The 21,117-nt window shown below is 46.3% G+C and overlaps 1 protein-coding gene across 3 annotated transcripts in view; it reads left to right on the top strand.

Moving 5' to 3' along the window:
• The window catches only part of DENND4C (DENN domain containing 4C), a 470,132-nt gene that overhangs the window by 405,744 nt on the left and 43,271 nt on the right, over positions 1-21,117 (top strand). For all 3 annotated transcript variants that reach the window (XM_063914174.1, XM_063914175.1, XM_063914173.1), the window contains 3 exons: positions 3,343-4,481; positions 17,058-17,235; positions 19,891-20,000. In XM_063914174.1, coding sequence (XP_063770244.1) covers positions 3,343-4,481; positions 17,058-17,235; positions 19,891-20,000 — 1,427 coding nt within the window. The remainder of the gene's footprint in view (positions 1-3,342; positions 4,482-17,057; positions 17,236-19,890; positions 20,001-21,117) is intronic.

The following is a 21,117-nucleotide window of genomic DNA, read 5'->3' as shown; positions in this document are numbered from 1 at the left end:
CGCCTCGCCGTTTCCTGAAGTCTGCTTTACCAACGTCCCCCTCCGAAAGGGAGACGGTTTTGGAAGCCATTCACAAGCTGTACTCTCAGCAGGTGATAGTCAAGGTACCTCTTCTACAACAGGGAAAGGGGTATTATTCCACTCTATTTGTGGTACCGAAGCCGGACGGCTCGGTAAGACCTATTCTAAATCTGAAGTCCTTGAACCTGTACATAAAGAAGTTCAAGTTCAAAATGGAGTCACTCAGAGCAGTGATAGCGAACCTGGAAGAAGGGGACTTTATGGTGTCCTTGGACATCAAGGATGCGTACCTCCACGTTCCAATTTACCCCTCACACCAGGGGTACCTCAGGTTCGTTGTACAAAACTGTCACTATCAGTTTCAGACGCTGCCGTTCGGATTGTCCACGGCACCTCGGGTCTTTACAAAGGTAATGGCCGAGATGATGATTCTTCTTCGAAGAAAAGGCGTATTAATTATCCCATACTTGGACGATCTCCTAATAAGGGCAAGGTCCAGAGAACAGCTAGAGATGGGATTAGCACTGTCTCAAGAAGTGCTAAAACAGCACGGCTGGATTCTGAATATTCCAAAATCCCAGTTAATGCCGACAACTCGTCTGCTGTTCCTAGGGATGATTCTGGACACGGTTCAGAAAAAGGTTTTTCTCCCGGAGGAAAAAGCCAAGGAGTTATCCGAGCTTGTCAGGAACCTCCTAAAACCAGGAAAGGTGTCTGTACATCAATGCACAAGAGTCCTGGGAAAAATGGTGGCTTCTTACGAAGCAATTCCATTCGGCAGATTCCATGCACGAATTTTCCAGAGGGATCTGTTGGACAAATGGTCAGGGTCGCATCTTCAGATGCACCAGCGGATAACCCTGTCTCCAAGGACAAGGGTATCTCTTCTGTGGTGGTTGCAGAGTGCTCATCTATTGGAGGGCCGCAGATTCGGCATACAGGATTGGATCCTGGTGACCACGGACGCCAGCCTGAGAGGCTGGGGAGCAGTCACACAAGGAAGAAACTTCCAGGGAGTGTGGACGAGCCTGGAAACGTCTCTTCACATAAACATTCTGGAACTAAGAGCAATCTACAATGCTCTAAGCCAGGCAGAACCTCTGCTTCAAGGAAAACCGGTGTTGATCCAGTCGGACAACATCACGGCAGTCGCCCATGTAAACAGACAGGGCGGCACAAGAAGCAGGAGTGCAATGGCAGAAGCTGCAAGGATTCTTCGCTGGGCAGAGAATCATGTGATAGCACTGTCAGCAGTGTTCATCCCGGGAGTGGACAACTGGGAAGCAGACTTCCTCAGCAGACACGACCTTCACCCGGGAGAGTGGGGACTTCATCCGGAAGTCTTCCACATGCTGGTAACCCGTTGGGAAAGACCAATGGTGGACATGATGGCGTCTCGCCTCAACAAAAAACTGGACAGGTATTGCGCCAGGTCAAGAGATCCGCAGGCAATAGCTGTGGACGCGCTGGTAACGCCTTGGGTGTACCAGTCGGTGTATGTGTTTCCTCCTCTGCCTCTCATACCAAAAGTATTGAGAATTATACGGCAAAGAGGCGTAAGAACGATACTAGTGGTTCCGGATTGGCCAAGAAGGACTTGGTACCCGGAACTTCAAGAGATGATCACGGAAGATCCGTGGCCTCTACCTCTAAGGAGGGACTTGCTTCAGCAGGGTCCCTGTCTGTTTCAAGACTTACCGCGGCTGCGTTTGACGGCATGGCGGTTGAACGCCGGATCCTAAAGGAAAAAGGCATGCCGGAAGAAGTCATTCCTACTTTGATTAAAGCAAGGAAGGAAGTAACCGTGCAACACTATCACCGCATTTGGCGAAGATATGTTGCGTGGTGCGAGGATCGGAGTGCTCCGACGGAGGAATTTCAACTGGGTCGATTCCTACATTTCCTGCAATCAGGATTGTCTATGGGTCTCAAATTGGGATCTATTAAGGTTCAAATTTCGGCCCTGTCGATTTTCTTTCAAAAAGAATTGGCTTCAGTTCCTGAAGTCCAGACTTTTGTTAAGGGAGTGCTGCATATACAGCCTCCTGTGGTGCCTCCAGTGGCACCGTGGGATCTCAATGTGGTTTTGGAATTTCTAAAATCTCATTGGTTTGAACCACTAAAAAAGGTGGATTTAAAATATCTCACATGGAAAGTGACCATGTTACTAGCCCTGGCTTCGGCCAGGAGAGTGTCAGAACTGGCAGCTTTATCTTACAAAAGCCCATATCTGATTTTCCATTCGGACAGGGCAGAACTGCGGACTCGTCCGCATTTTCTCCCTAAGGTGGTGTCAGCATTTCATCTGAACCAGCCTATTGTAGTGCCTGCGGCTACAAGTGACTTGGAGGACTCCAAGTTACTGGACGTTGTCAGAGCATTAAAAATATATATTGCAAGGACAGCTGGAGTCAGAAAATCTGACTCGTTGTTTATATTGTATGCACCCAACAAGATGGGTGCTCCTGCGTCTAAGCAGACGATTGCTCGTTGGATCTGTAGCACAATCCAACTTGCACATTCTGTGGCAGGCCTGCCACAGCCTAAATCTGTAAAGGCCCACTCCACAAGGAAGGTGGGCTCATCTTGGGCGGCTGCCCGAGGGGTCTCGGCATTACAACTTTGCCGAGCAGCTACGTGGTCAGGGGAGAACACGTTTGTAAAATTTTACAAATTTGATACTCTGGCTAAGGAGGACCTGGAGTTCTCTCATTCGGTGCTGCAGAGTCATCCGCACTCTCCCGCCCGTTTGGGAGCTTTGGTATAATCCCCATGGTCCTTTCAGGAACCCCAGCATCCACTAGGACGATAGAGAAAATAAGAATTTACTTACCGATAATTCTATTTCTCGGAGTCCGTAGTGGATGCTGGGCGCCCATCCCAAGTGCGGATTATCTGCAATAATTGTACATAGTTATTGTTAACTAATTCGGGTTATTGTTTAGGAAGCCATCTTTCAGAGGCTCCTCTGTTATCATACTGTTAACTGGGTTTGATCACAAGTTGTACGGTGTGATTGGTGTGGCTGGTATGAGTCTTACCCGGGATTCAAAATTCCTCCCTTATTGTGTACGCTCGTCCGGGCACAGTACCTAACTGAGGCTTGGAGGAGGGTCATAGGGGGAGGAGCCAGTGCACACCACCTGATCGGAAAGCTTTACTTTTTGTGCCCTGTCTCCTGCGGAGCCGCTATCCCCATGGTCCTTTCAGGAACCCCAGCATCCACTACGGACTCCGAGAAATAGAATTATCGGTAAGTAAATTCTTATTTTTTAGAAATGCTATATTGATCTGTGTTGAAAAATGTTTCTCTGGTTGCAGGCAGTGCACTAGGGCCACAGCCCTCCGTTCAGGATTCTGGAGACGACGCAGTCTTTTCCAGCGATGTGCAGGGTAAGAAGCTTGGAGACAGGGCTCAGAAGAGGCAGAAGGTGTTTTCTGAGAGAAGCTGTAGCTTCAGTGCAGAGAGTCGTGCAGGCATGATGCTAAAGAAAGGAAGTCTCGACATGACAACTAATGAGATTGCTATGAAGATGGGAGCAGATGCCAAGATCCTTACAGCAGCACTTTCGAAGACACCACCATATCCACAGGCAAACAGAGAGTTCAGTTATGAAGGCATAGATAACCAAACACCCCTTCTCACAACTGAGAGCTGGACTTGTAATCCTGGAGGTACAATCAAACCAACTGCAGAGCAACTATCAGAGCAGAGATTGCAGGAAATATTTGACCCATTAGATACCGTCAAAGAAGAAGTCACAGTAGATGCATCTGAAGCTTTAAAAGTCACTGAAGAGAGAAATCTTCTTACTGCTTCAGTTAGTGAGGCAGAGGAACCAAACAAGAGAAATAGTTTTTATGGCCTGCCTAAAGCAGTAGAAAGGGAAGGTGTGGAAAAGGGTCTTGATCCATTATCTTTGCTAATGTCAGAATCTGTGGAGAAAGTTCCATCTCCCTCTGAGGAGAAGACTGTTTCCCCTGTTGTAGCGCGTAATCTAGCAGATGAAATTGAAAGCTACATGAACTTAAAAAGCCCTCTTGGAAGCAAATCCTCCAGCATAGAACTTAGGAGTACAGAGTCTGTTAAGGAAACCGGGAATCCCAACCAAGGTAGCCTTGAAAGGAGATCCAGTCTGCCTACAGATTCTATACCTCCCCCTGATGTGCAGAGCGAGAATCAGAAAAATTCAGTATCCAGGTCCAAAACATTTACTACCAGCCCAAAACACCACCTAAGAAACCAGAAGGAACGGTCACTCTCGCTGACTGCACTTTTCCACAACTCACAGCATGGCTCCTTGGGTTCAGTGGTCAACTCGCTTCCTGGGCTAAAGCTTGACCATCTACTGACTGGGCCCAAAATGGATGTGCTAAAATCTAGCATGAAGCAAGCAGCCACAGTAGCAAGCAAGATGTGGGGGGCAGTGGCATCTGCCTACAACTACTCCGACGATGAGGTGTGTGGCATATTTTAATGTATTATGTCCATCAGTAAAAACTAACGTTATTAATGGATAGCAATACAGTACTTCTAAAATGTAACAAAAGATGTAAATATTAGAATTTTTCTTATTTGAAAAATGTAGTTTAGATCAACTTGTATGTTGTGTCCTGATTATTTTCATTGTTTTGGCATCTGTCTTAAGAGCAGTTGAAAGCTACACTTTTATACAGGCCTGGCTAGACCTGCCCTTTACATAAAATGGGTGAGATTCAAATGAACTATCACGCCCAATTTCCTTTCTAAAATGATCTCCGTTATCGCGCATATTGCACCCATAGTAATCAGGTTTACTGTGAAAAGGGTTGGGTGCCTCGCTACTGCGGGGGTAGCAAGCTGAAATAATGATACAACGTCCCTGAGGTCAAAAACAGAACGGGTGTGGAAAGGGGTGAAAAGAATTGAATCTCCCCCAGTATGTTGGTTTTTGGGGTTTTTTTGCTATCTTTTAAACCTTTTATGCAATAGTAACTCAAGCTATTTGATTATGAAAAACAGATGCATAGTGTACGCTGGTTCAAAAACACTTCATACTATGGTTTGGTGTGTTTGCAACATCTGCATTCATTTTACTTCTCTCTACATTCATCTGTACGTAAATGGAACATGAAGAAGATTGCTAAATAGTGGTGATTTGCCTGCATACTAACTAAAATGCTAAATAATGAAACACATCAAAAAGTACATCAGAGAAATCCGTAAAAACAAACTAAACCATGTTTACGGACATTGCCAAAATTCCAACGGGTTACGGTCATTAGGTAGACCCTCATTAGGTCGACCACTGAAGGTCGACAAGTCAAAAGGTCGACGTGAGTTTTTCACTTTTTTTTCTTCATTTTTGGGGATTTTTTCATACTTAATGATCCATGTGGACTACGATTGGAGCGGTAATCTGGGCCGAGCGAAGCGAGGCACCTTGCCCGAAGCATGGCGAGTCATGCGAGGGGACACGGTGCACTAATTGGGTTTCCCCGTCACTTTACGGAGAAAACTACACCAAAAACCTCATGTCGACCTTGTGACCTGTCGACCTAGTAAATGTCGACCTAATGACCATGTCGACCTATTGTCCCTGTTGACCTAATGCATGTCGACCTTCCATGGTCGATTTAATGACTGTCGACCTAAGCTGTGTCTATCCAACGACCCATACCCATTCCAACAACCGCTGTCCTCACTGCTGGAGTTATTTTATTTTAAGCCAGCTCTTTAACACAACGCTAGCACATACAAGCACTAGAGTGATATGAGGAAACAACACTATATATGCTATACTGTACATTTCAGCATAGGAATTTTGAGAATGCCATTACTAAAAAGTTGCATGTAAAGTTTACAGCAAAGAATTCCCATGGTAGCTAACCAACTTATCGTTAACTTCCATGGTGGTGCTTGTAATGGTATGCAATAGGGCATCTATAATTTGTAAATACACAATTGCTGCTCAAAGAGAGTCAATGAATGTTAGAATCCAGTGTTGTATGTGACACTCAGAGTATTACTTATTTGCACAGCATATTATTATTATTATTCTTTAATTAAGTATCATCATAATATACATGCTTGTTCATTGATGGGATGTCACAAATTATATACAATGACAGGAAACCACAGGTAGGGGATGGTCCTTTCTTTGTGACTTTACAGTATAAGAGGTGTGGATGCAGTGACGTAGCAGGGCAGAAAATCATCCCTTAATATGATGTCATGATGTCATATTTTAGGGGAGGGGCCACCAGAAACAAGAGCAGTGCCTACTGCATATGAAGTATGCTCCAGACAGTCCTGAGGAGTGCATGCTTAGGTCATTGAAAGGAGTTCCAGGCCCCCTGCAAGCCAAAAGCAGATGCCATTTGGCAGCGATGATGCTGCCCCCTAGGCCCTGTGCAGCTGCACTGCTTGCACAGCTGTAGTTACTTCCTGGTCACATGAATGCTAAATTAGCGTAATAACAACTGTAATCTGCTTGTGGGTATATTGTACAGCAGTGGCATTGTCAGTCAACAATAATAAAGCAACCATTAGCGACCGGCATTTTTTGGGGGGAGAGCAATGAAATGATACAGTGGGGCATATGTATTAAGCCTAGAGAAGTGATAAAGCAGTGATAAGTGCAAGGTTATAACGCACCAGCCAATCATTACGGATTTGAAAAATTACAGGAGCTGACTGGCTGGTGCGTTATCACCTAACACTTATCACTGCTTTATCACTTCTCCAGGCTTAATATATCTGCGCCAGAGCCTCCGGAAACAATAGCTACCGCTCACCATTTAAATGAACATAAAACTAGTGGCAGGGCATCTCCATAAACTCCCGTATGGCTGTAATCTTTTTTCTGTTTTTAACAGTGCAGATATTTCACTGCTTATAGCCTTTGTTAAATGTAATGTAGGGAAAACATTTCCAATAAAGTGTCCTTCCTCCATGAATTATATATGATTAGTTTTATTAACTCTTACAGATTGCTACATTGAGTCATACAATTTCTACTGCTCCGAGTAATGTTTAAAAATTTATATTTTTCCCACAACAGTTTGCTTTAATTCCCACACTGACAGAGGGTATCCCAATGAAAGATCCAACATGGTTAGGGTTAAGACCTAAGTGGAGGGTTAGGAATTAGGTTAGATTTGGGCTAAAATAACGCACAGAAAGTTGATCATTTTTGTGTTGACCTTTTCAACCTGTCGGCCTAATACATGTCGACCTATTGACTGTTGGCCTATACATTGTCGCTCTATTATCCACACTACCTGGCAGAGTTAGACTGAAATCCAGTTGCGTGCGTGGGAATAAATGCATATCTTTCTCCCTTATGCACAATATCTTGAGGTGTGGCCACCACCTAAATGTGTTTTATTTCTTACTAGTTATCATCAGCATTGCATACATGCTCCAGTGAATACTTGCTGCAAAATATGTCTCAACGGGTGCATTTACCTTTCATCCTAATGCTGCATAGCCCACATCTCTGCCATCATGCCCCACTGAACTTTGCCTATGTGACAACGCCCCGTTAGAACCCAGTTACACCTCTGTCATAATTTAAGATGCATTCAAAGGGGGATATCCAATTATCCCCGGTAAAACATCGACATTTTTATGATGTTTCACCAATTTTTTTTTGTACAGGCTATCCAGATGGATCGGTTGTAAGAAAAAAAAAACGTTCTCCCGAAAACTCACAGGTTCAGTGAAACCTGTGTGTTTTTGTGTGAAACAGCCCCGTTGTCGTCCGGGGCTAATTGGATATCCCCCAAAATGTGTACAACCCTGCACTAACCAATATACTTATATTCAACTCTGCATCATAATGCTTAATTCTCTCTCATCCAGGCTAGGATACACTGGACCATGGGGGTTGCCGTTGGGTACCATGGAGCTGGCACTAAAACTTGTAACCATAAGCTCCTCACCTCTGCAAGTCCCATGAGGCCAGTGTGTTTTAAGTGCCTGCTGGAGTTGCGCATTTGTAGCTAGTTTTTTGCTTTTATTTGTAAACTATTATGTTTATTTTCTATTTAGACTGAGTGCTGCTTCCGGCATGTGCAGGGAGGATACAGCGGCTGTAGGAAGCCTGTGTGTCTTGTCCTGCTGCAGCAGGGGGGGTGGGGGAGCTTGTCCTGCCGCAGCACCTGCTGTGTGCACTCTAGTCTTCTCGGAGACCATCTGGACCCGTGGACAGGTACGCTCTCTCGCCCTTTTTGACGGTGCGGGGGGCAGTGCGCTCTTGACGCCGTAATTTTGATGGGTCTATGCGGAAACTCTGTCATCTGGGGGCGCGCGTACTCCAGGCAGCCCCAACAGATTGGCTCAGCCACTGTTTTTCTCAGCTTGGGGACTGGAAGAACCCTGGTGAATGCCTGAACTCCCTCCCTGCTGTCGTGCGGTCCAGGTGTGATTGCAATGAAGTGACAGATGCCATTCCTCTGCAGTCTGGACTTCCTCTGTAACTTTACACACTGCATCAGCTCCTCTCCTTTGCAGACCCAGTTTTAGCCCATCCTGGAAGGACTAGTACCTGCAGGATCTATCTTTCTTGTGTTGTGCTAATTCAGTGGAAGTTATTTTTATTTATTAGGAATCTAGTTATGCTTATTTTACATCTCACACCGACTGCTTAGAGCAGGGTTTGGTGGGGTGATGACTGACGAGGCAAAAGCCACTAAGGCTAAGTTTGGCACTATGGCTAAGGGTTGTGCACAATGTATTGTGAAATTACCATGTGAATAGTTGGACACGGCTCAGGAACGAAGAATCCTGAGATGCCGAGCACCTACCGGGGTCTTTACCCATACAGTCCAGTTTCGGGTACTTGCCCACAGGCAGGACCCAAGATAGGACCGCTATCCACTCCACCTCACAAATAGTCATGTATCTTTCTCAGCTGTCCTCCGAAACTCTCATCTTACTCAAGAGAACCTTTCCCAGATCATATTCAAACCACTCAACCTCATCACACAAACTTAGGCCCAGATTTATCAAGCCTTGCAGAGTGGTAAATTGTATGATGATAAAGTACCAACCAATCAGCTCCTAACTTTCATTTTTCAAACACAGCCTGTGACATGGCAGTTAGGAGCCGGTGTGGGCTCCATTCAAATTATATAATGGGTGGAGAAGGGAAATATATATTTCTAACGTCCTAGTGGATGCTGGGGACTCCGTAAGGACCATGGGGAATAGACGGGCTCCGCAGGAGATAGGGCACTTTAAGAAAGCTTTGGATTCTGGGTGTGCACTGGCTCCTCCCTCTATGTCCCTCCTCTAGACCTCAGTTAGATCCTGTGCCCAGAGGATGAAGGGCGCACTGCAGGGAGCTCTCTTGAGTTCTTTGCTATAGAAAGCATTTTTGTTTTGGATTTTCACTTTTTTACAGGGAGCACTGCTGGCAACAGGCTCCCTGCATCGAGAGACTGAGGAGAGAGGGGCAGACCTACTTAACTGATAGGATCTGCTGCCTCGGCTACTGAACACCATTAGCTTCAGAGGGGGTGAACACAGGTTCGTCCTGGGCGTCCACCCCCGGAGCCACGCCGCCGTTCTCCTCACAGAGCCAGAAGAGCAGAAGCAAGAAGACGTCTCAGGCGGCAGAAGCCTTCAGCTTCACAGAGGTAACGCACAGCACTGCAGCTGTGCGTCATTGCTCCACATCACCTCACACACTCCGGTCACTGTATGGGTGCAGGGCGCAGGGGGGGGGCGCCCTGGGCAGCAATAGTTACACCTCTTGGATGGCAAATAGGTATATACATGTACAGCTGGGCACTGTACATGTATATAATTGAGCCCCCGCCATTTTTTCACGATTTTGAGCGGGATAGAAGCCCGCCACCGAGGGGGCGGGGCTTCTCCCTCAGCACTCACCAGCGCCATTTCTCTCTCCACAGAACGCTGAGAGGAAGCTCCCCGGACTCTCCCCTGCTTACACACGGTGAAGGGGGTTTAAAAAGAGAGGGGGTGGGGGGAACATAATTGGCGGATACAATATAATACAGCGCCACTGGGGAAAAACATTCTCTGTTGGTCTCCAGGTTGTTGCGCTGGGGTGTGTGCTGGCATACTCTCTCTCTCTGTCTCTCCAAAGGGCCTTTCAGGGGATACTGTCTTCAGAAAAAGTTTCCCTGGTTGTGTGCAGTGTGTCGGTACGGGTGTGTCGACATGTTTGATGAGGAAGGCTCGCTAAATGTGGAGGGGGAGTGCTTGAATGTCAGGTCGCCGTCGGCAACGCCGACACCGGACTGGGTGGATATGCTAAATGTCTTGAATGCAAATGTAAATCTGCTGCATAAAAGATTAGACAAGGCTGAAGCTAGGGATCAGTCAGGTAGCCAGCCCGTGCCTGTTCCTGGGGAGCCAGGACCTTCAGGGTCTCAAAAGCGCCCCATATCCCAGGTCGCTGACACAGATACCAACACAGATACTGACTCTAGTGTCGACTATGAGGATGCAAAATTACAGCCGAAGGTGGCAAAAAGTATTAGGTACATGATTATTGCCATAAAGGAGGTTTTGCATATCACGTAGGAACCCCCTGTCCCTGACACGAGGGTTCACATGTATAAAGGGAAAAGGCCTGAGGTCACGTTTCCGTCCTCATTTGAGCTAAGCGAATTATGCGAAAAGGCTTGGGAATCTCCAGATCGGAGACTACAGGTTCCCAAAAGGATTCTCACGGCGTATCCCTTTCCACAGAAGGATCGGATACGATTGGAATCTGTGCCTAATGTAGACAAGGCGCTGACACGCTTATCCAAGAAGGTGGCACTGCCTTCTCCGGATACTGCTTCCCTCAAGGATCCTGCTGATCGCAAGCAGGAAATCACCCTGAAGCACATTTTCACACATTCTGGAACTATAGTTAGGCCGGCCATGGCGTCGGCCTGGGTTTGTAATGCTGTCATGGCATGGGCAGACTCCTTATCTACGGAGATTGACACCTTAGATAGGGATACTGCCTTGTATATGAGGGATGCTCAGAGAGACATTTGTTTACTAAGCTCTAGAATAAACGCTATGTCTATTTCTGCTAGGCGGCTCTTGTGGACCTGACAGTGGACGGGAGACGCCGACTCGAAGCGGCATATGGAGTCATTGCCGTACAAGGGGGAGGAGTTGTTTGGAGAAGGCCTCTCGGACCTAGTCTCTACTGCTACGGCTGGTAAATCGAATTTTTTACCTTATGTTCCCCCGCAGCATTCTAAGAAGGTACCGCATTATCAAATGCAGTCCTTTCGTTCCAATAAAAACAAGAAGGTACGTGGATCGTCCTTCGTTGCCAGAGGTAAAGGCAAGGGAAAACGGCTGCACTCAGCTAGTTTCCAGGAGCAGACGTCCTCCCCTGCTTCCGCAAAGTCCACAGCATGACGCTTGGGCTTTCCGGGGGGGTCAGATCAAGTGGGGGCACGTCTTCGTCTTTTCAGCCACGTCTGGGTTCAATCACAGGTGGATCCCTGGGCAATAGAGATTGTTTCCCAGGGATACAGACTGGAATTCGAAAACATGCCCCCTCGCCGGTTTTTCAAATGGGCTCTGCCAGCTTCCCCGTCAGAGAGGGAGCTAGTGTTAGCGGCAATTCACAAATTGTACATTCAACAGGTGATAATCAAGGTTCCTCATCTCCAGCAAGGAGAGGGTTATTATTCATCCCTGTTTGTGGTACCGAAACCGGACGGTTCGGTCAGACCCATTCTAAATCTAAAATCCCTGAACCTGTACTTGAAGAGGTTCAAATTCAAGATGGAATCGCTCAGAATGGTCATCGCCAGCCTGGAGGGAGGGGATTGGATGGTGTCCCTGGACATAAAGGATGCGTACCTTCATGTTCCGATTTTCCCCCCTCATCAGGCGTTTCTGAGATTTGCAGTACAGGATTGTCACTACCAATTTCAGACGTTGCCGTTTGGTCTTTCCACGGCCCCGAGAATTTTCACCAAGGTAATGGCGGATATGATGGTGCTCCTGCACAAGCAGGGAGTCACAATTATCCCGTACTTGGACGATCTCCTTATAAAGGCGAGATCTCGGGAGAAGTTGCTGGACAGCGTGTCTCTGTCCGTGAAGACGTTGCAGAGGCACGGTTGGATTCTCAATTTACCGAAATCCCAGCTAGTACCTGCAACGCGTCTGACCTTTTTGGGCCTGATTCTAGACACAGACCAAAAAAGAGTTTTTCTTCCGGTGGAGAAGGCTCAGGAGCTCATAGCCCTGGTCAGGAACCTTTTAAAGCCAAAAAAGGTTTCTGTGCATCATTGCACAAAAGTTCTGGGGAAGATGGTGGCTTCATTCGAGGCCATCCCCTTCGGCAGGTTCCATGCGAGGACCTTCCAATTGTGACCTATTGGACAAATGGTCCGAGTCCCATCTACATTTGCAGAAACGGATCACCCTGTCTCCCAGGGCCAGGGTATCTCTCCTGTGGTGGCTGCACAGTGCTCACCTCCTAGAGGGTCGCAGGTTCTGCATTCAGGACTGGATCCTGGTGACCACGGACGCGAGCCTCCGAGGTTGGGGAGCTGTCGCACTGGGAAGAAATTTCCAAGGTCTCTGGTCAAGTCTAGAGACTTGTCTCCACATCAATGTCCTGGAGTTAAGGGCCATTTACCACGCCCTACGCCAGGCAGAGGAATGGCTTCAGAACAAACCGGATCTGATTCAGTCGGACAATGTCACGGCAGTGGCTCATGTAAACCGCCAGGGCGGCACAAGGAGCAGAGTGGCCATGGCAGAGGCGTCCAGGATTCTGCGCTGGGCGGAACGCCATGTAAGCGCGCTATCAACAGTGTTCATCCTGGGGGTGGACAACTGGGAGGCGGACTTCCTCAGCAGGCACGACCTGCATCCGGGAGAGTGGGGACTTCATCAAGAAGTCTTCACACAGATCGTGGATCGGTGGGAACTGCCTCAAATAGACATGATGGCGTCCCGTCTCAACAAAAAGCTAAAGAGGTATTGCGCCAGGTCAAGAGACCCTCAGGCGGTAGCGGTAGACGCTCTGGTGACACCATGGGTGTTCAGATCGGTCTATTTGTTTCCTCCTCTGCCTCTCATACCCAAGGTGTTGAGATTAATAAGACTAAGAAGGGTCAGAGCAATTCTCATTGTTCCAGATTGGCCAAGGAGGACTTGGTATCCGGATCTGCAAGAGTTGCTCACAGAAGATCCGTGGCCTCTTCCTCTAAGGCAGGACCTGCTGCAGCAGGGGCCCTGTCTGTTCCAAGACTTACCGCGGCTGCATTTGACGGCATGGCGGTTGAACGCCGGATCCTAGCGGAAAAAGGGATTCCGGAGGAGGTCATTCCTACCCTGATCAAGGCTAGGAAGGATGTGACATCGAAACATTATCACCGTATATGGCGGAAATATGTTTCTTGGTGTGAGGCCAGAGCTGCTCCTACGGAGGAGTTCCATTTGGGCCGTTTGCTTCACTTCCTTCAAACGGGAGTTAATTTGGGCCTAAAATTAGGGTCCATAAAGGTCCAAATTTCGGCCTTATCCATTTTCTTTCAAAGAGAATTGGCTTCTCTTCCTGAAGTACAGACTGTTGTGAAGGGCGTGCTGCATATTCAGCCTCCCTTTGTGCCTCCGGTGGCGCCTTGGGATCTTAACGTGGTATTAAGTTTCCTTGGTTTGAACTACTCAAAACAGTGGAGTTGAAATACCTCACTTGGAAAGTGGTCATGTTGTTGGCCTTAGCTTCTGCAAGGTGTGTTTCAGAATTAGCGGCTTTATCATATAAAAGCCCACACCTAATTTTTCATGTGGATAGGGCAGAGTTGAGGACTCGGCCTCAATTTCTGCCCAAGGTGGTCTCATCTTTTCATATGAACCAACCTATTGTCGTGCCTGTGGCTACTCGGGACTTGGAGGACTCTGAGTCCCTGGATGTGGTCAGGGCTTTGAAGATTTATGTGACCAGAACAGCTAGAATTAGGAAGACGGAAGCTCTGTTTGTTCTGTATGCGGCCAACAAGGTTGGCGCTCCTGCTTCAAAGCAGACTATTGCTCGCTGGATCTGTAACACGATTCAGCAGGCGCATTCTACGGCAGGATTGCCATTACCTAAATCAGTTAAGGCCCATTCCACTTGGAAGGTGGGCTCTTCTTGGGCAGCTGCCCGAGGGGTCTCGGCATTACAGCTTTGCCGAGCGGCTACTTGGTCAGGTTCCAACACTTTTGCGAAGTTCTATAAGTTTGATACCCTGGCTGAGGAGGACCTTGTGTTTGCTCAATCGGTGCTGCAGAGTCATCCGCACTCTCCCGCCCGTTTGGGAGCTTTGGTATAATCCCCATGGTCCTTACGGAGTCCCCAGCATCCTCAAGGACGTTAGAGAAAATAAGATTTTACTTACCGGTAAATCTATTTCTCGTAGTCCGTAGTGGATGCTGGGCGCCCGTCCCAAGTGCTGACTTCTTCTGCAAGACTTGTATTTAGTTATTGCTTCAATAAGGGTTATATTATAGTTGGTCGGTCTTGAACCAAGGCTATGTTAATTGTTCATACTGTTAACTGGGTAGTTTATCACAAGTTATACGGTGTGATTGGTGTGGCTGGTATGAATCTCGCCCTTAGATTACAAAAATCCTTTCCTCGTACTGTTCATATCCTCTGGGCACAGTTTCTCTAACTGAGGTCTAGAGGAGGGACATAGAGGGAGGAGCCAGTGCACACCCAAAATCCAAAGCTTTCTTAAAGTGCCCTATCTCCTGCGGAGCCCGTCTATTCCCCATGGTCCTTACGGAGTCCCCAGCATCCTCTACGGACTACGAGAAATAGATTTACCGGTAAGTAAAATCTTATTATTAGGTGTTTAAGGGGCTAGTATGTGTGAAGGCGGTACATTATACGTTAGCTAGGAAATTGTATGTACACCATATTAGGTGAGGATATAGGGCATGGGCAACTTCTCCACAGGCTCACTTTTCCACTCTTTTCAATGCTTTATTGAAATCTTTATTACCGTGCAATTTATGACTCTCCAAGCCTTGATAAATATATTCTCAATATCTTACCATTTTATCTTTTTATCTATAGATCTATCTATACATGTCCTCACCTAATATGTTGTACATACATGTCGTTTTCCTAGCTACCGTATAATGAACCGCCTCCACACATGCTAGCCCCTGAAACACCTATTATATAATTCCCCTCTCCACCTGTTACACAGTATTATTCATTAATGGAGCCTACAGTCTCAAGGGTTTATTTGCTGAGTTGTGGCTTGCAGGAGTTGCTGCTTCGTGGCACGTTTAGGCTGGAGATGTGAAAGGGTGATGTTTATAATAGCAGAACACTGTGCGTTTGCCTTCAAGGGCTTTGCCCTTTTGAATTTCTGGATTCGACACGCCGGGAGATGTTAACTTTTGCAAGCTGTCGCTTAGTCAATAAAGCCCTAAGAATCTAATACTATCTGTCCTCCCTTCCCAGTTTGACTGCTACACTTTTTATTCCCGGTGATTATTGCTTTCTTGTCTAAGGGCCTGATTCAGCAATAGACGGATTTGCAAAGTCGCTATCAAGTGGGTTTGCAAATCCGTCTTCCGCAAATACAGAAGGCGGTGACAGACATCTCTTTGCTGCACTTGCGATCCCTGAGATGCGACCGATGGTCTCAATGTTTCTGGCAGACAGCTGAGTAAGCCCCAGCTTACTCACGATGGTCATCGCAGGGCGCCTTTTATACGTCCATAGATGCAGACCCTGGCCTTGCCACTCCCGGTCTCGCTCCCATTTCCAGAAATACCGGCAACCCCAGAAACCCCCCACCCCCCCCAGAGGCAGAAGGGGGACTGAGTGCGGTAATGTGAATCTGCTCGGGCATTTGAAATAGTGTCCTGTGCTGAAATCAGGGTCTAACTCCATTCAGTTATCATTTTTTCAAATGTAAGAAATATTTGCTAAAGTACATAAAAAACAAAGAATTTTTAAGATATTAATAGTAAGGGAGCAATTCAATTGGCCATAAGCGAGGCGGAGTGCCATTGGAACGGCATGAAAATGTCTGCAATGGCACCTCGTCTCACCTTGGTTTCGCTGGTTTTTGTACTCAGCCCTGTGGATAAATGTATTGTTCAGAGTTATGCTGCATTCAGACTGCAAATGCCGGATCCTACCCGGTAAGACAAACGTGTACTTACCGGGTGGGATCCGGCATTTGCACTCCGCTGCTGGCTTTCCGACCCGGCAATATACCGGGTCGGTTGCCATAACAACGGAGCGCGCAGCAGCAGGGGCGGGGGTGGAGGCGGCGTCGGGAGATGAGCTCATCTCCAGCGCCGCCTCTCCCTATCTTGTGAATGGGAACCGTGTCGCATCAACACGGCTCCCATTCACACCGCACCTGACCCGGTAATCAACCCGGGTAAAACCCTTCTTTTTTACCGGGTTGATTTACCGGGTCAGGTGACCCGCTAAATCGGCCAGTGTGCTTTCACATCGCACACTGACCCGGTTCGACACGGCAATATGCCGTGTCGGTACCGGGTTATTTGTGCGATGTGAAAGGGGTATTAGTTGCTTTTGCAGTGTTGGACAGACTTTGATAGAAATATGGAAGCGTGTTGTGTGAACAAAGTATAGTTCACTTTGTCATTTTTTTTTTTTTTACATCTTGCTCTAGCTGAAATTAGTGTTATCACAATATTTGACACCAATCATACAGTATGTAGTTATTACAGTAAATAATGAACAAGGCACAACTGAGTATACTACATTTTACTTTTTGACAGGCCAAACATCTTCAAATCCCAATGTACCTTGATATTAAATGGCCAAATTCAAGAGTGAGCCTATATTTAGGCAAATTGAGGCAGCAGTCTTGATCACTCACCTTTGTGGTGGAGCTAAATATCAGATAATTCTGTAAATAGGTTTCTATCTTATTTGTATATCATAATACTGATATATATAAATGTTAAAGAAATGTGTAATATAAATTGTAGTAAGGTTTGGGTTTTCAGATAGACTAGGTTCACCCACATTCTATAATTGCTCCTGCTTACATTGTCTTGTTCTATATTGTAGGAAGATGTTCATCGCAGTGATGCTCGCTTTCCTCTGAGTGGTGAAGACCACATTCTTGGTGATGGTGCCACTTCCAAGACAAGTTTGCAAGGACTTTCTGTCAGCAGTTTGAACCACAGCAGCACCAGCCTGGGCAGCAGCAGCAGTGGAGACACAAATAAACAGAGCTACTCCAACAGTACGACTATAATATATCTACTCATGTTTCTGCGGGCGCATTGTGTGTTCATTATGTGTGCAGATTGTACTAACATTACATTATAATATTGCTACAGCATAAAAGGCTAGTACTATTATTACAGGGACAGTGGTACAGGTTGAGTATCCCATATCCAAATATTCATATTCCGAAATACGGACTTTTTTGAGTGAGAGTGAGATAGTGAAACCTTTGTTTTTTGATGGCTCAATGTACACAAACTTTGTTTAATACACAAAGTTATAAAAAGTATTGTATTAAATGACCTTCAGGTTGTGTGTATAAGATGTATATGAAACATAAATTAATTGTGTGAATGTAGACACACTTTGTTTAATGCACAAAGTTATAAAAAATATTGGCAAAAATGACCTTCAGGCTAGGTGTATAAGGTATATATGTAACATAAATGCATTCTGTGCTTAGATTTAGGTCCCATCACCATGATATCTCATTATGGGATGCAATTATTCCAAAATACGGAAAAATCCGATATACAAAATACCTCTGGTCCCAAGCATTTTGGATAAGGGATACTCAACCTGTAGTGCAATATTTTCTTTTGGCAATAGGTTTTATATGACCCCATTCACACCCCATGTCACTTGAAATCTAGGAAAATAAATATTCCAAATGACTCCCCTAGTTAAACAGTTTGTTCACAGGAACTTAGAGCTAGTTTATAGTGGTTGGCACACAGGCCCCATGTGGGTTTTATTATTTGTTATGAGTTGAAGATTGTAGTAGACATGACAGCTGCACCCTGTGCAATGCTATTCAGTTTCACTGAAGCCTTACTTACTCAAACTTTCAAATGTTAGCTGACCAAAGTGCAGATGATCAGATGAAGAGAAAAAAAAGTCTCTGACCCATAAATCGCATAACTTGGAGCTGTATTAAAGACACCTGAAACTAGGAAGACTTACCGTATGTCAGATTCAAGTTTTGTAATCTCTAAAATACTTAACTTATCACCAAAGATTTTGTTGGTTACTCTGTGTAAATGTCTATAATTATTGTTGACTTTAAAAAGCCACTAAATACAATTTATTGTGGGTGTTATTCTGAAAGTGGCTGGACAGAATGGGGGTTTTGGAGAAGAGTAGTATGTTTTGATAAAAACCTTATTGACTATTGATGTACAATGAAAATAGATGTATTTTAGTATTATGTTATATGTTGTCTGCACTTGTATGTGGTCTGTTATTTGATAAAACATATAGACAAAACGTATTTTTCGGACCATAAGACGCGCCTGACCATAAGACGCACCTAGTTTTTAGAGTAGGAAAACTGGAAAAAAAATATTCTGACCTCTAAGAGATATTTCTGTGATTTCTCAGACTCAAGAATACAGTGCAGCCTTCTGTCAGAGCCAGCATACACAGACACACACACACATCAGAGCCAGCATACACACACTGACAGTACCAGTGGTTCCCTGCGTCTCCTGAGGAGGGAGGAGGTGGGGGGGAGCGGGGGAGTCACATGACACCTGCTCTGCTGCTGAGATGTGGCCGCTCCGCGCTCTGCTGATGACGGCGCAGCAGCAGCAGCATCCAGGACCCGCCGCTACCCGACAGTACCAGTGGTTCCCAGCGTCTCCTGAGGAGGTGGGGGGGAGCGGGTGAGTTTACATGACGCCGGCTCTGCTGCTGAGATGTGGCCGCAGCAGTATCCAGGACCCGCCGCTACCCGCCGGCCGCCGCTACCCGCAAACGTCTTATTCGCTCCATAAGACGCACATACTTTTCCCCCCACATTTTTGGGGAGAAAAAGTGCGTCTTATGGTCCGAAAAATACGGTATGTTACAACCAGTGCTTAAAGTGGTCCTGGAGAAGTGGTGGAACTCGCCTCCCTCTCACCCGGCACTTAATTTTTAAAGGGACTGCGAGCCCCGCAAAAGGGGTGTGGTCTCAAAAAGAAAGGTGTGTGGTCATGCGATAGTATCCCCAATTCAAATTACGCTGCACAGTAGCACAATCTTATTCACATTACACCACATAGTAGTGTTCCTTATTCATGTTATGACACACAGTAGTGCCCCTTTTACACAATGCCCACAGTAGTAGTGCCCCAATACACATAGTGCGTCGGGGTCTATGTAGTTATGTGACCGGCCAGGAGACCGCCGGTCACATTACCTCCCCCTACATCCCGCCCCTCAGAATCCTGACAGTCGGCATGCCGACTAGCAGGGACTATTCCCACTCATGGGTGTCCACGACACTCATAGGGTGGTAATAGAACCTGTGGCAAGTGCAGCTCGCCAGCAAGCCCACAAGGGACTTGTTCCGCTTGCCCCATCCCGCAACCCCCCCTTCCCCGCTGGACATCTTGCTGACGGTCACGCATGCCCAACCCAGTGCATCTATGCAAAGCCGTTAGTAGTGGTGCCCATTATGCACATCTTATCCCTAACACAGCTCATCCCTTTGACACATCTTATCCCTCACACAGCTCTTCCCTTTGACACATCTTATCCCTCAAACAGCTCTTCCCTTTGACACATCTTATCCCTCACACAGCTCTTCCAACCGACATAGCTTATCTCTCACGCAGCTCCTTCCCCCTGAGAATATATATTTGAGTATAGGTTATTGAAGTCTTTTTTTTAATGTTTTTATCTAAAGGTGAGTCTACTCCAGGTAGAGGTTTGCGAGGCCAGGAGTCCGAGAGGTCAGAACATGGATCTTCTCAAAATACCAGCTTGTCAAGCATCTTTCAGAACTGCGCCATGGAGGTGAGTGAGCCTAATAGCTGTCCAAAAGTGACGCTACTATTACAGTGAGAAACATCAGTGTACCTTGGAGAACTGTGGGCAGAGGGATCCCCCCACATGCTTCGAGCACCTTCCATACCTGTTGCAGGTGGTGCCATCTTTCCAGTAATGTCTTCAAAAGCTGGTGCATGTACAGAAGATAGCAAAGACTCTGTTGCTGCCTTTCTGAAGACATATCTGGAAATACTGTATGGTGCTGCCAGCAGTAGGTATAGAAATGGAGGGCAGTGTCACTCGGGTATATATGCTGCCCACCCTGCTCTCATATAAACATCATTGGAACGGAACCTGTAATACAGTTTAGACTCCATTAAGTTAATATTCTTGAGGTTTGGCGTATATCTATGATATAATCGTACATAGGTATCCCCCTGTGGCCTACCTCTCCTGCAGCTCGGCAGTGTGTCAGTCGGATTGTGATACCGGTTGGGATGCTGGCCTGGCATTCCGAGCTGTGTGTCGGGATTACGTCATCGGTATTTCGACTGCCGGGATCTCGACCAGATCCCTGGATGACATGTCTACTTTAATATGCAAGGCAGTGGTGAGGTGACTGGAGAGCTTTACATTTAACCAAGGATTAAACACCTTAGCGTTTCTTAAAGGTATTACTGCACTATTATTTGTAATAATGCAAAGCACACCTCTGTGTATGATTGTGTTATGACTGTTAAAACTGTTTACATAGCTTGATGTGAAGGTAGAGCAGATTGACTATATGAATCCTGAGGACGAGTATTTTCTGTAGACCTTGAGTTAATATGCTACCCGGAGTTATATGTATTAGGTAGTGTTCTAGTAATGGTGGATATAAGGCTGTTATGTTGGGCATAGATTGTTGAAGTCCGGCATGGGGCTATGCTAAGTATTTGATTGCTCATTAAAAGGTATTTATGTTTTGGTTGTGTAAAGCAAATTAACTATTTACTAGTTTGCAGTAGCACTCCGCTTGTATGCTATGGATGAAGTTGATCAAATGTTGGTCAACAGTACATGTCAGATAATTCAGTCGTTAAGGGAATATTTATTTCATTGGGTATTGGTGATGAGTCTTGGCACCAAACAGTTAAGTTTTTTC

Source organism: Pseudophryne corroboree, chromosome 1 (genome assembly GCF_028390025.1).
Source record: "Pseudophryne corroboree isolate aPseCor3 chromosome 1, aPseCor3.hap2, whole genome shotgun sequence".
In the NCBI taxonomy this organism is placed as follows: domain Eukaryota; kingdom Metazoa; phylum Chordata; class Amphibia; order Anura; family Myobatrachidae; genus Pseudophryne; species Pseudophryne corroboree.
Note: the sequence above shows the minus strand (reverse complement) of the source record. Positions and strands in the feature narration are given on the sequence as shown.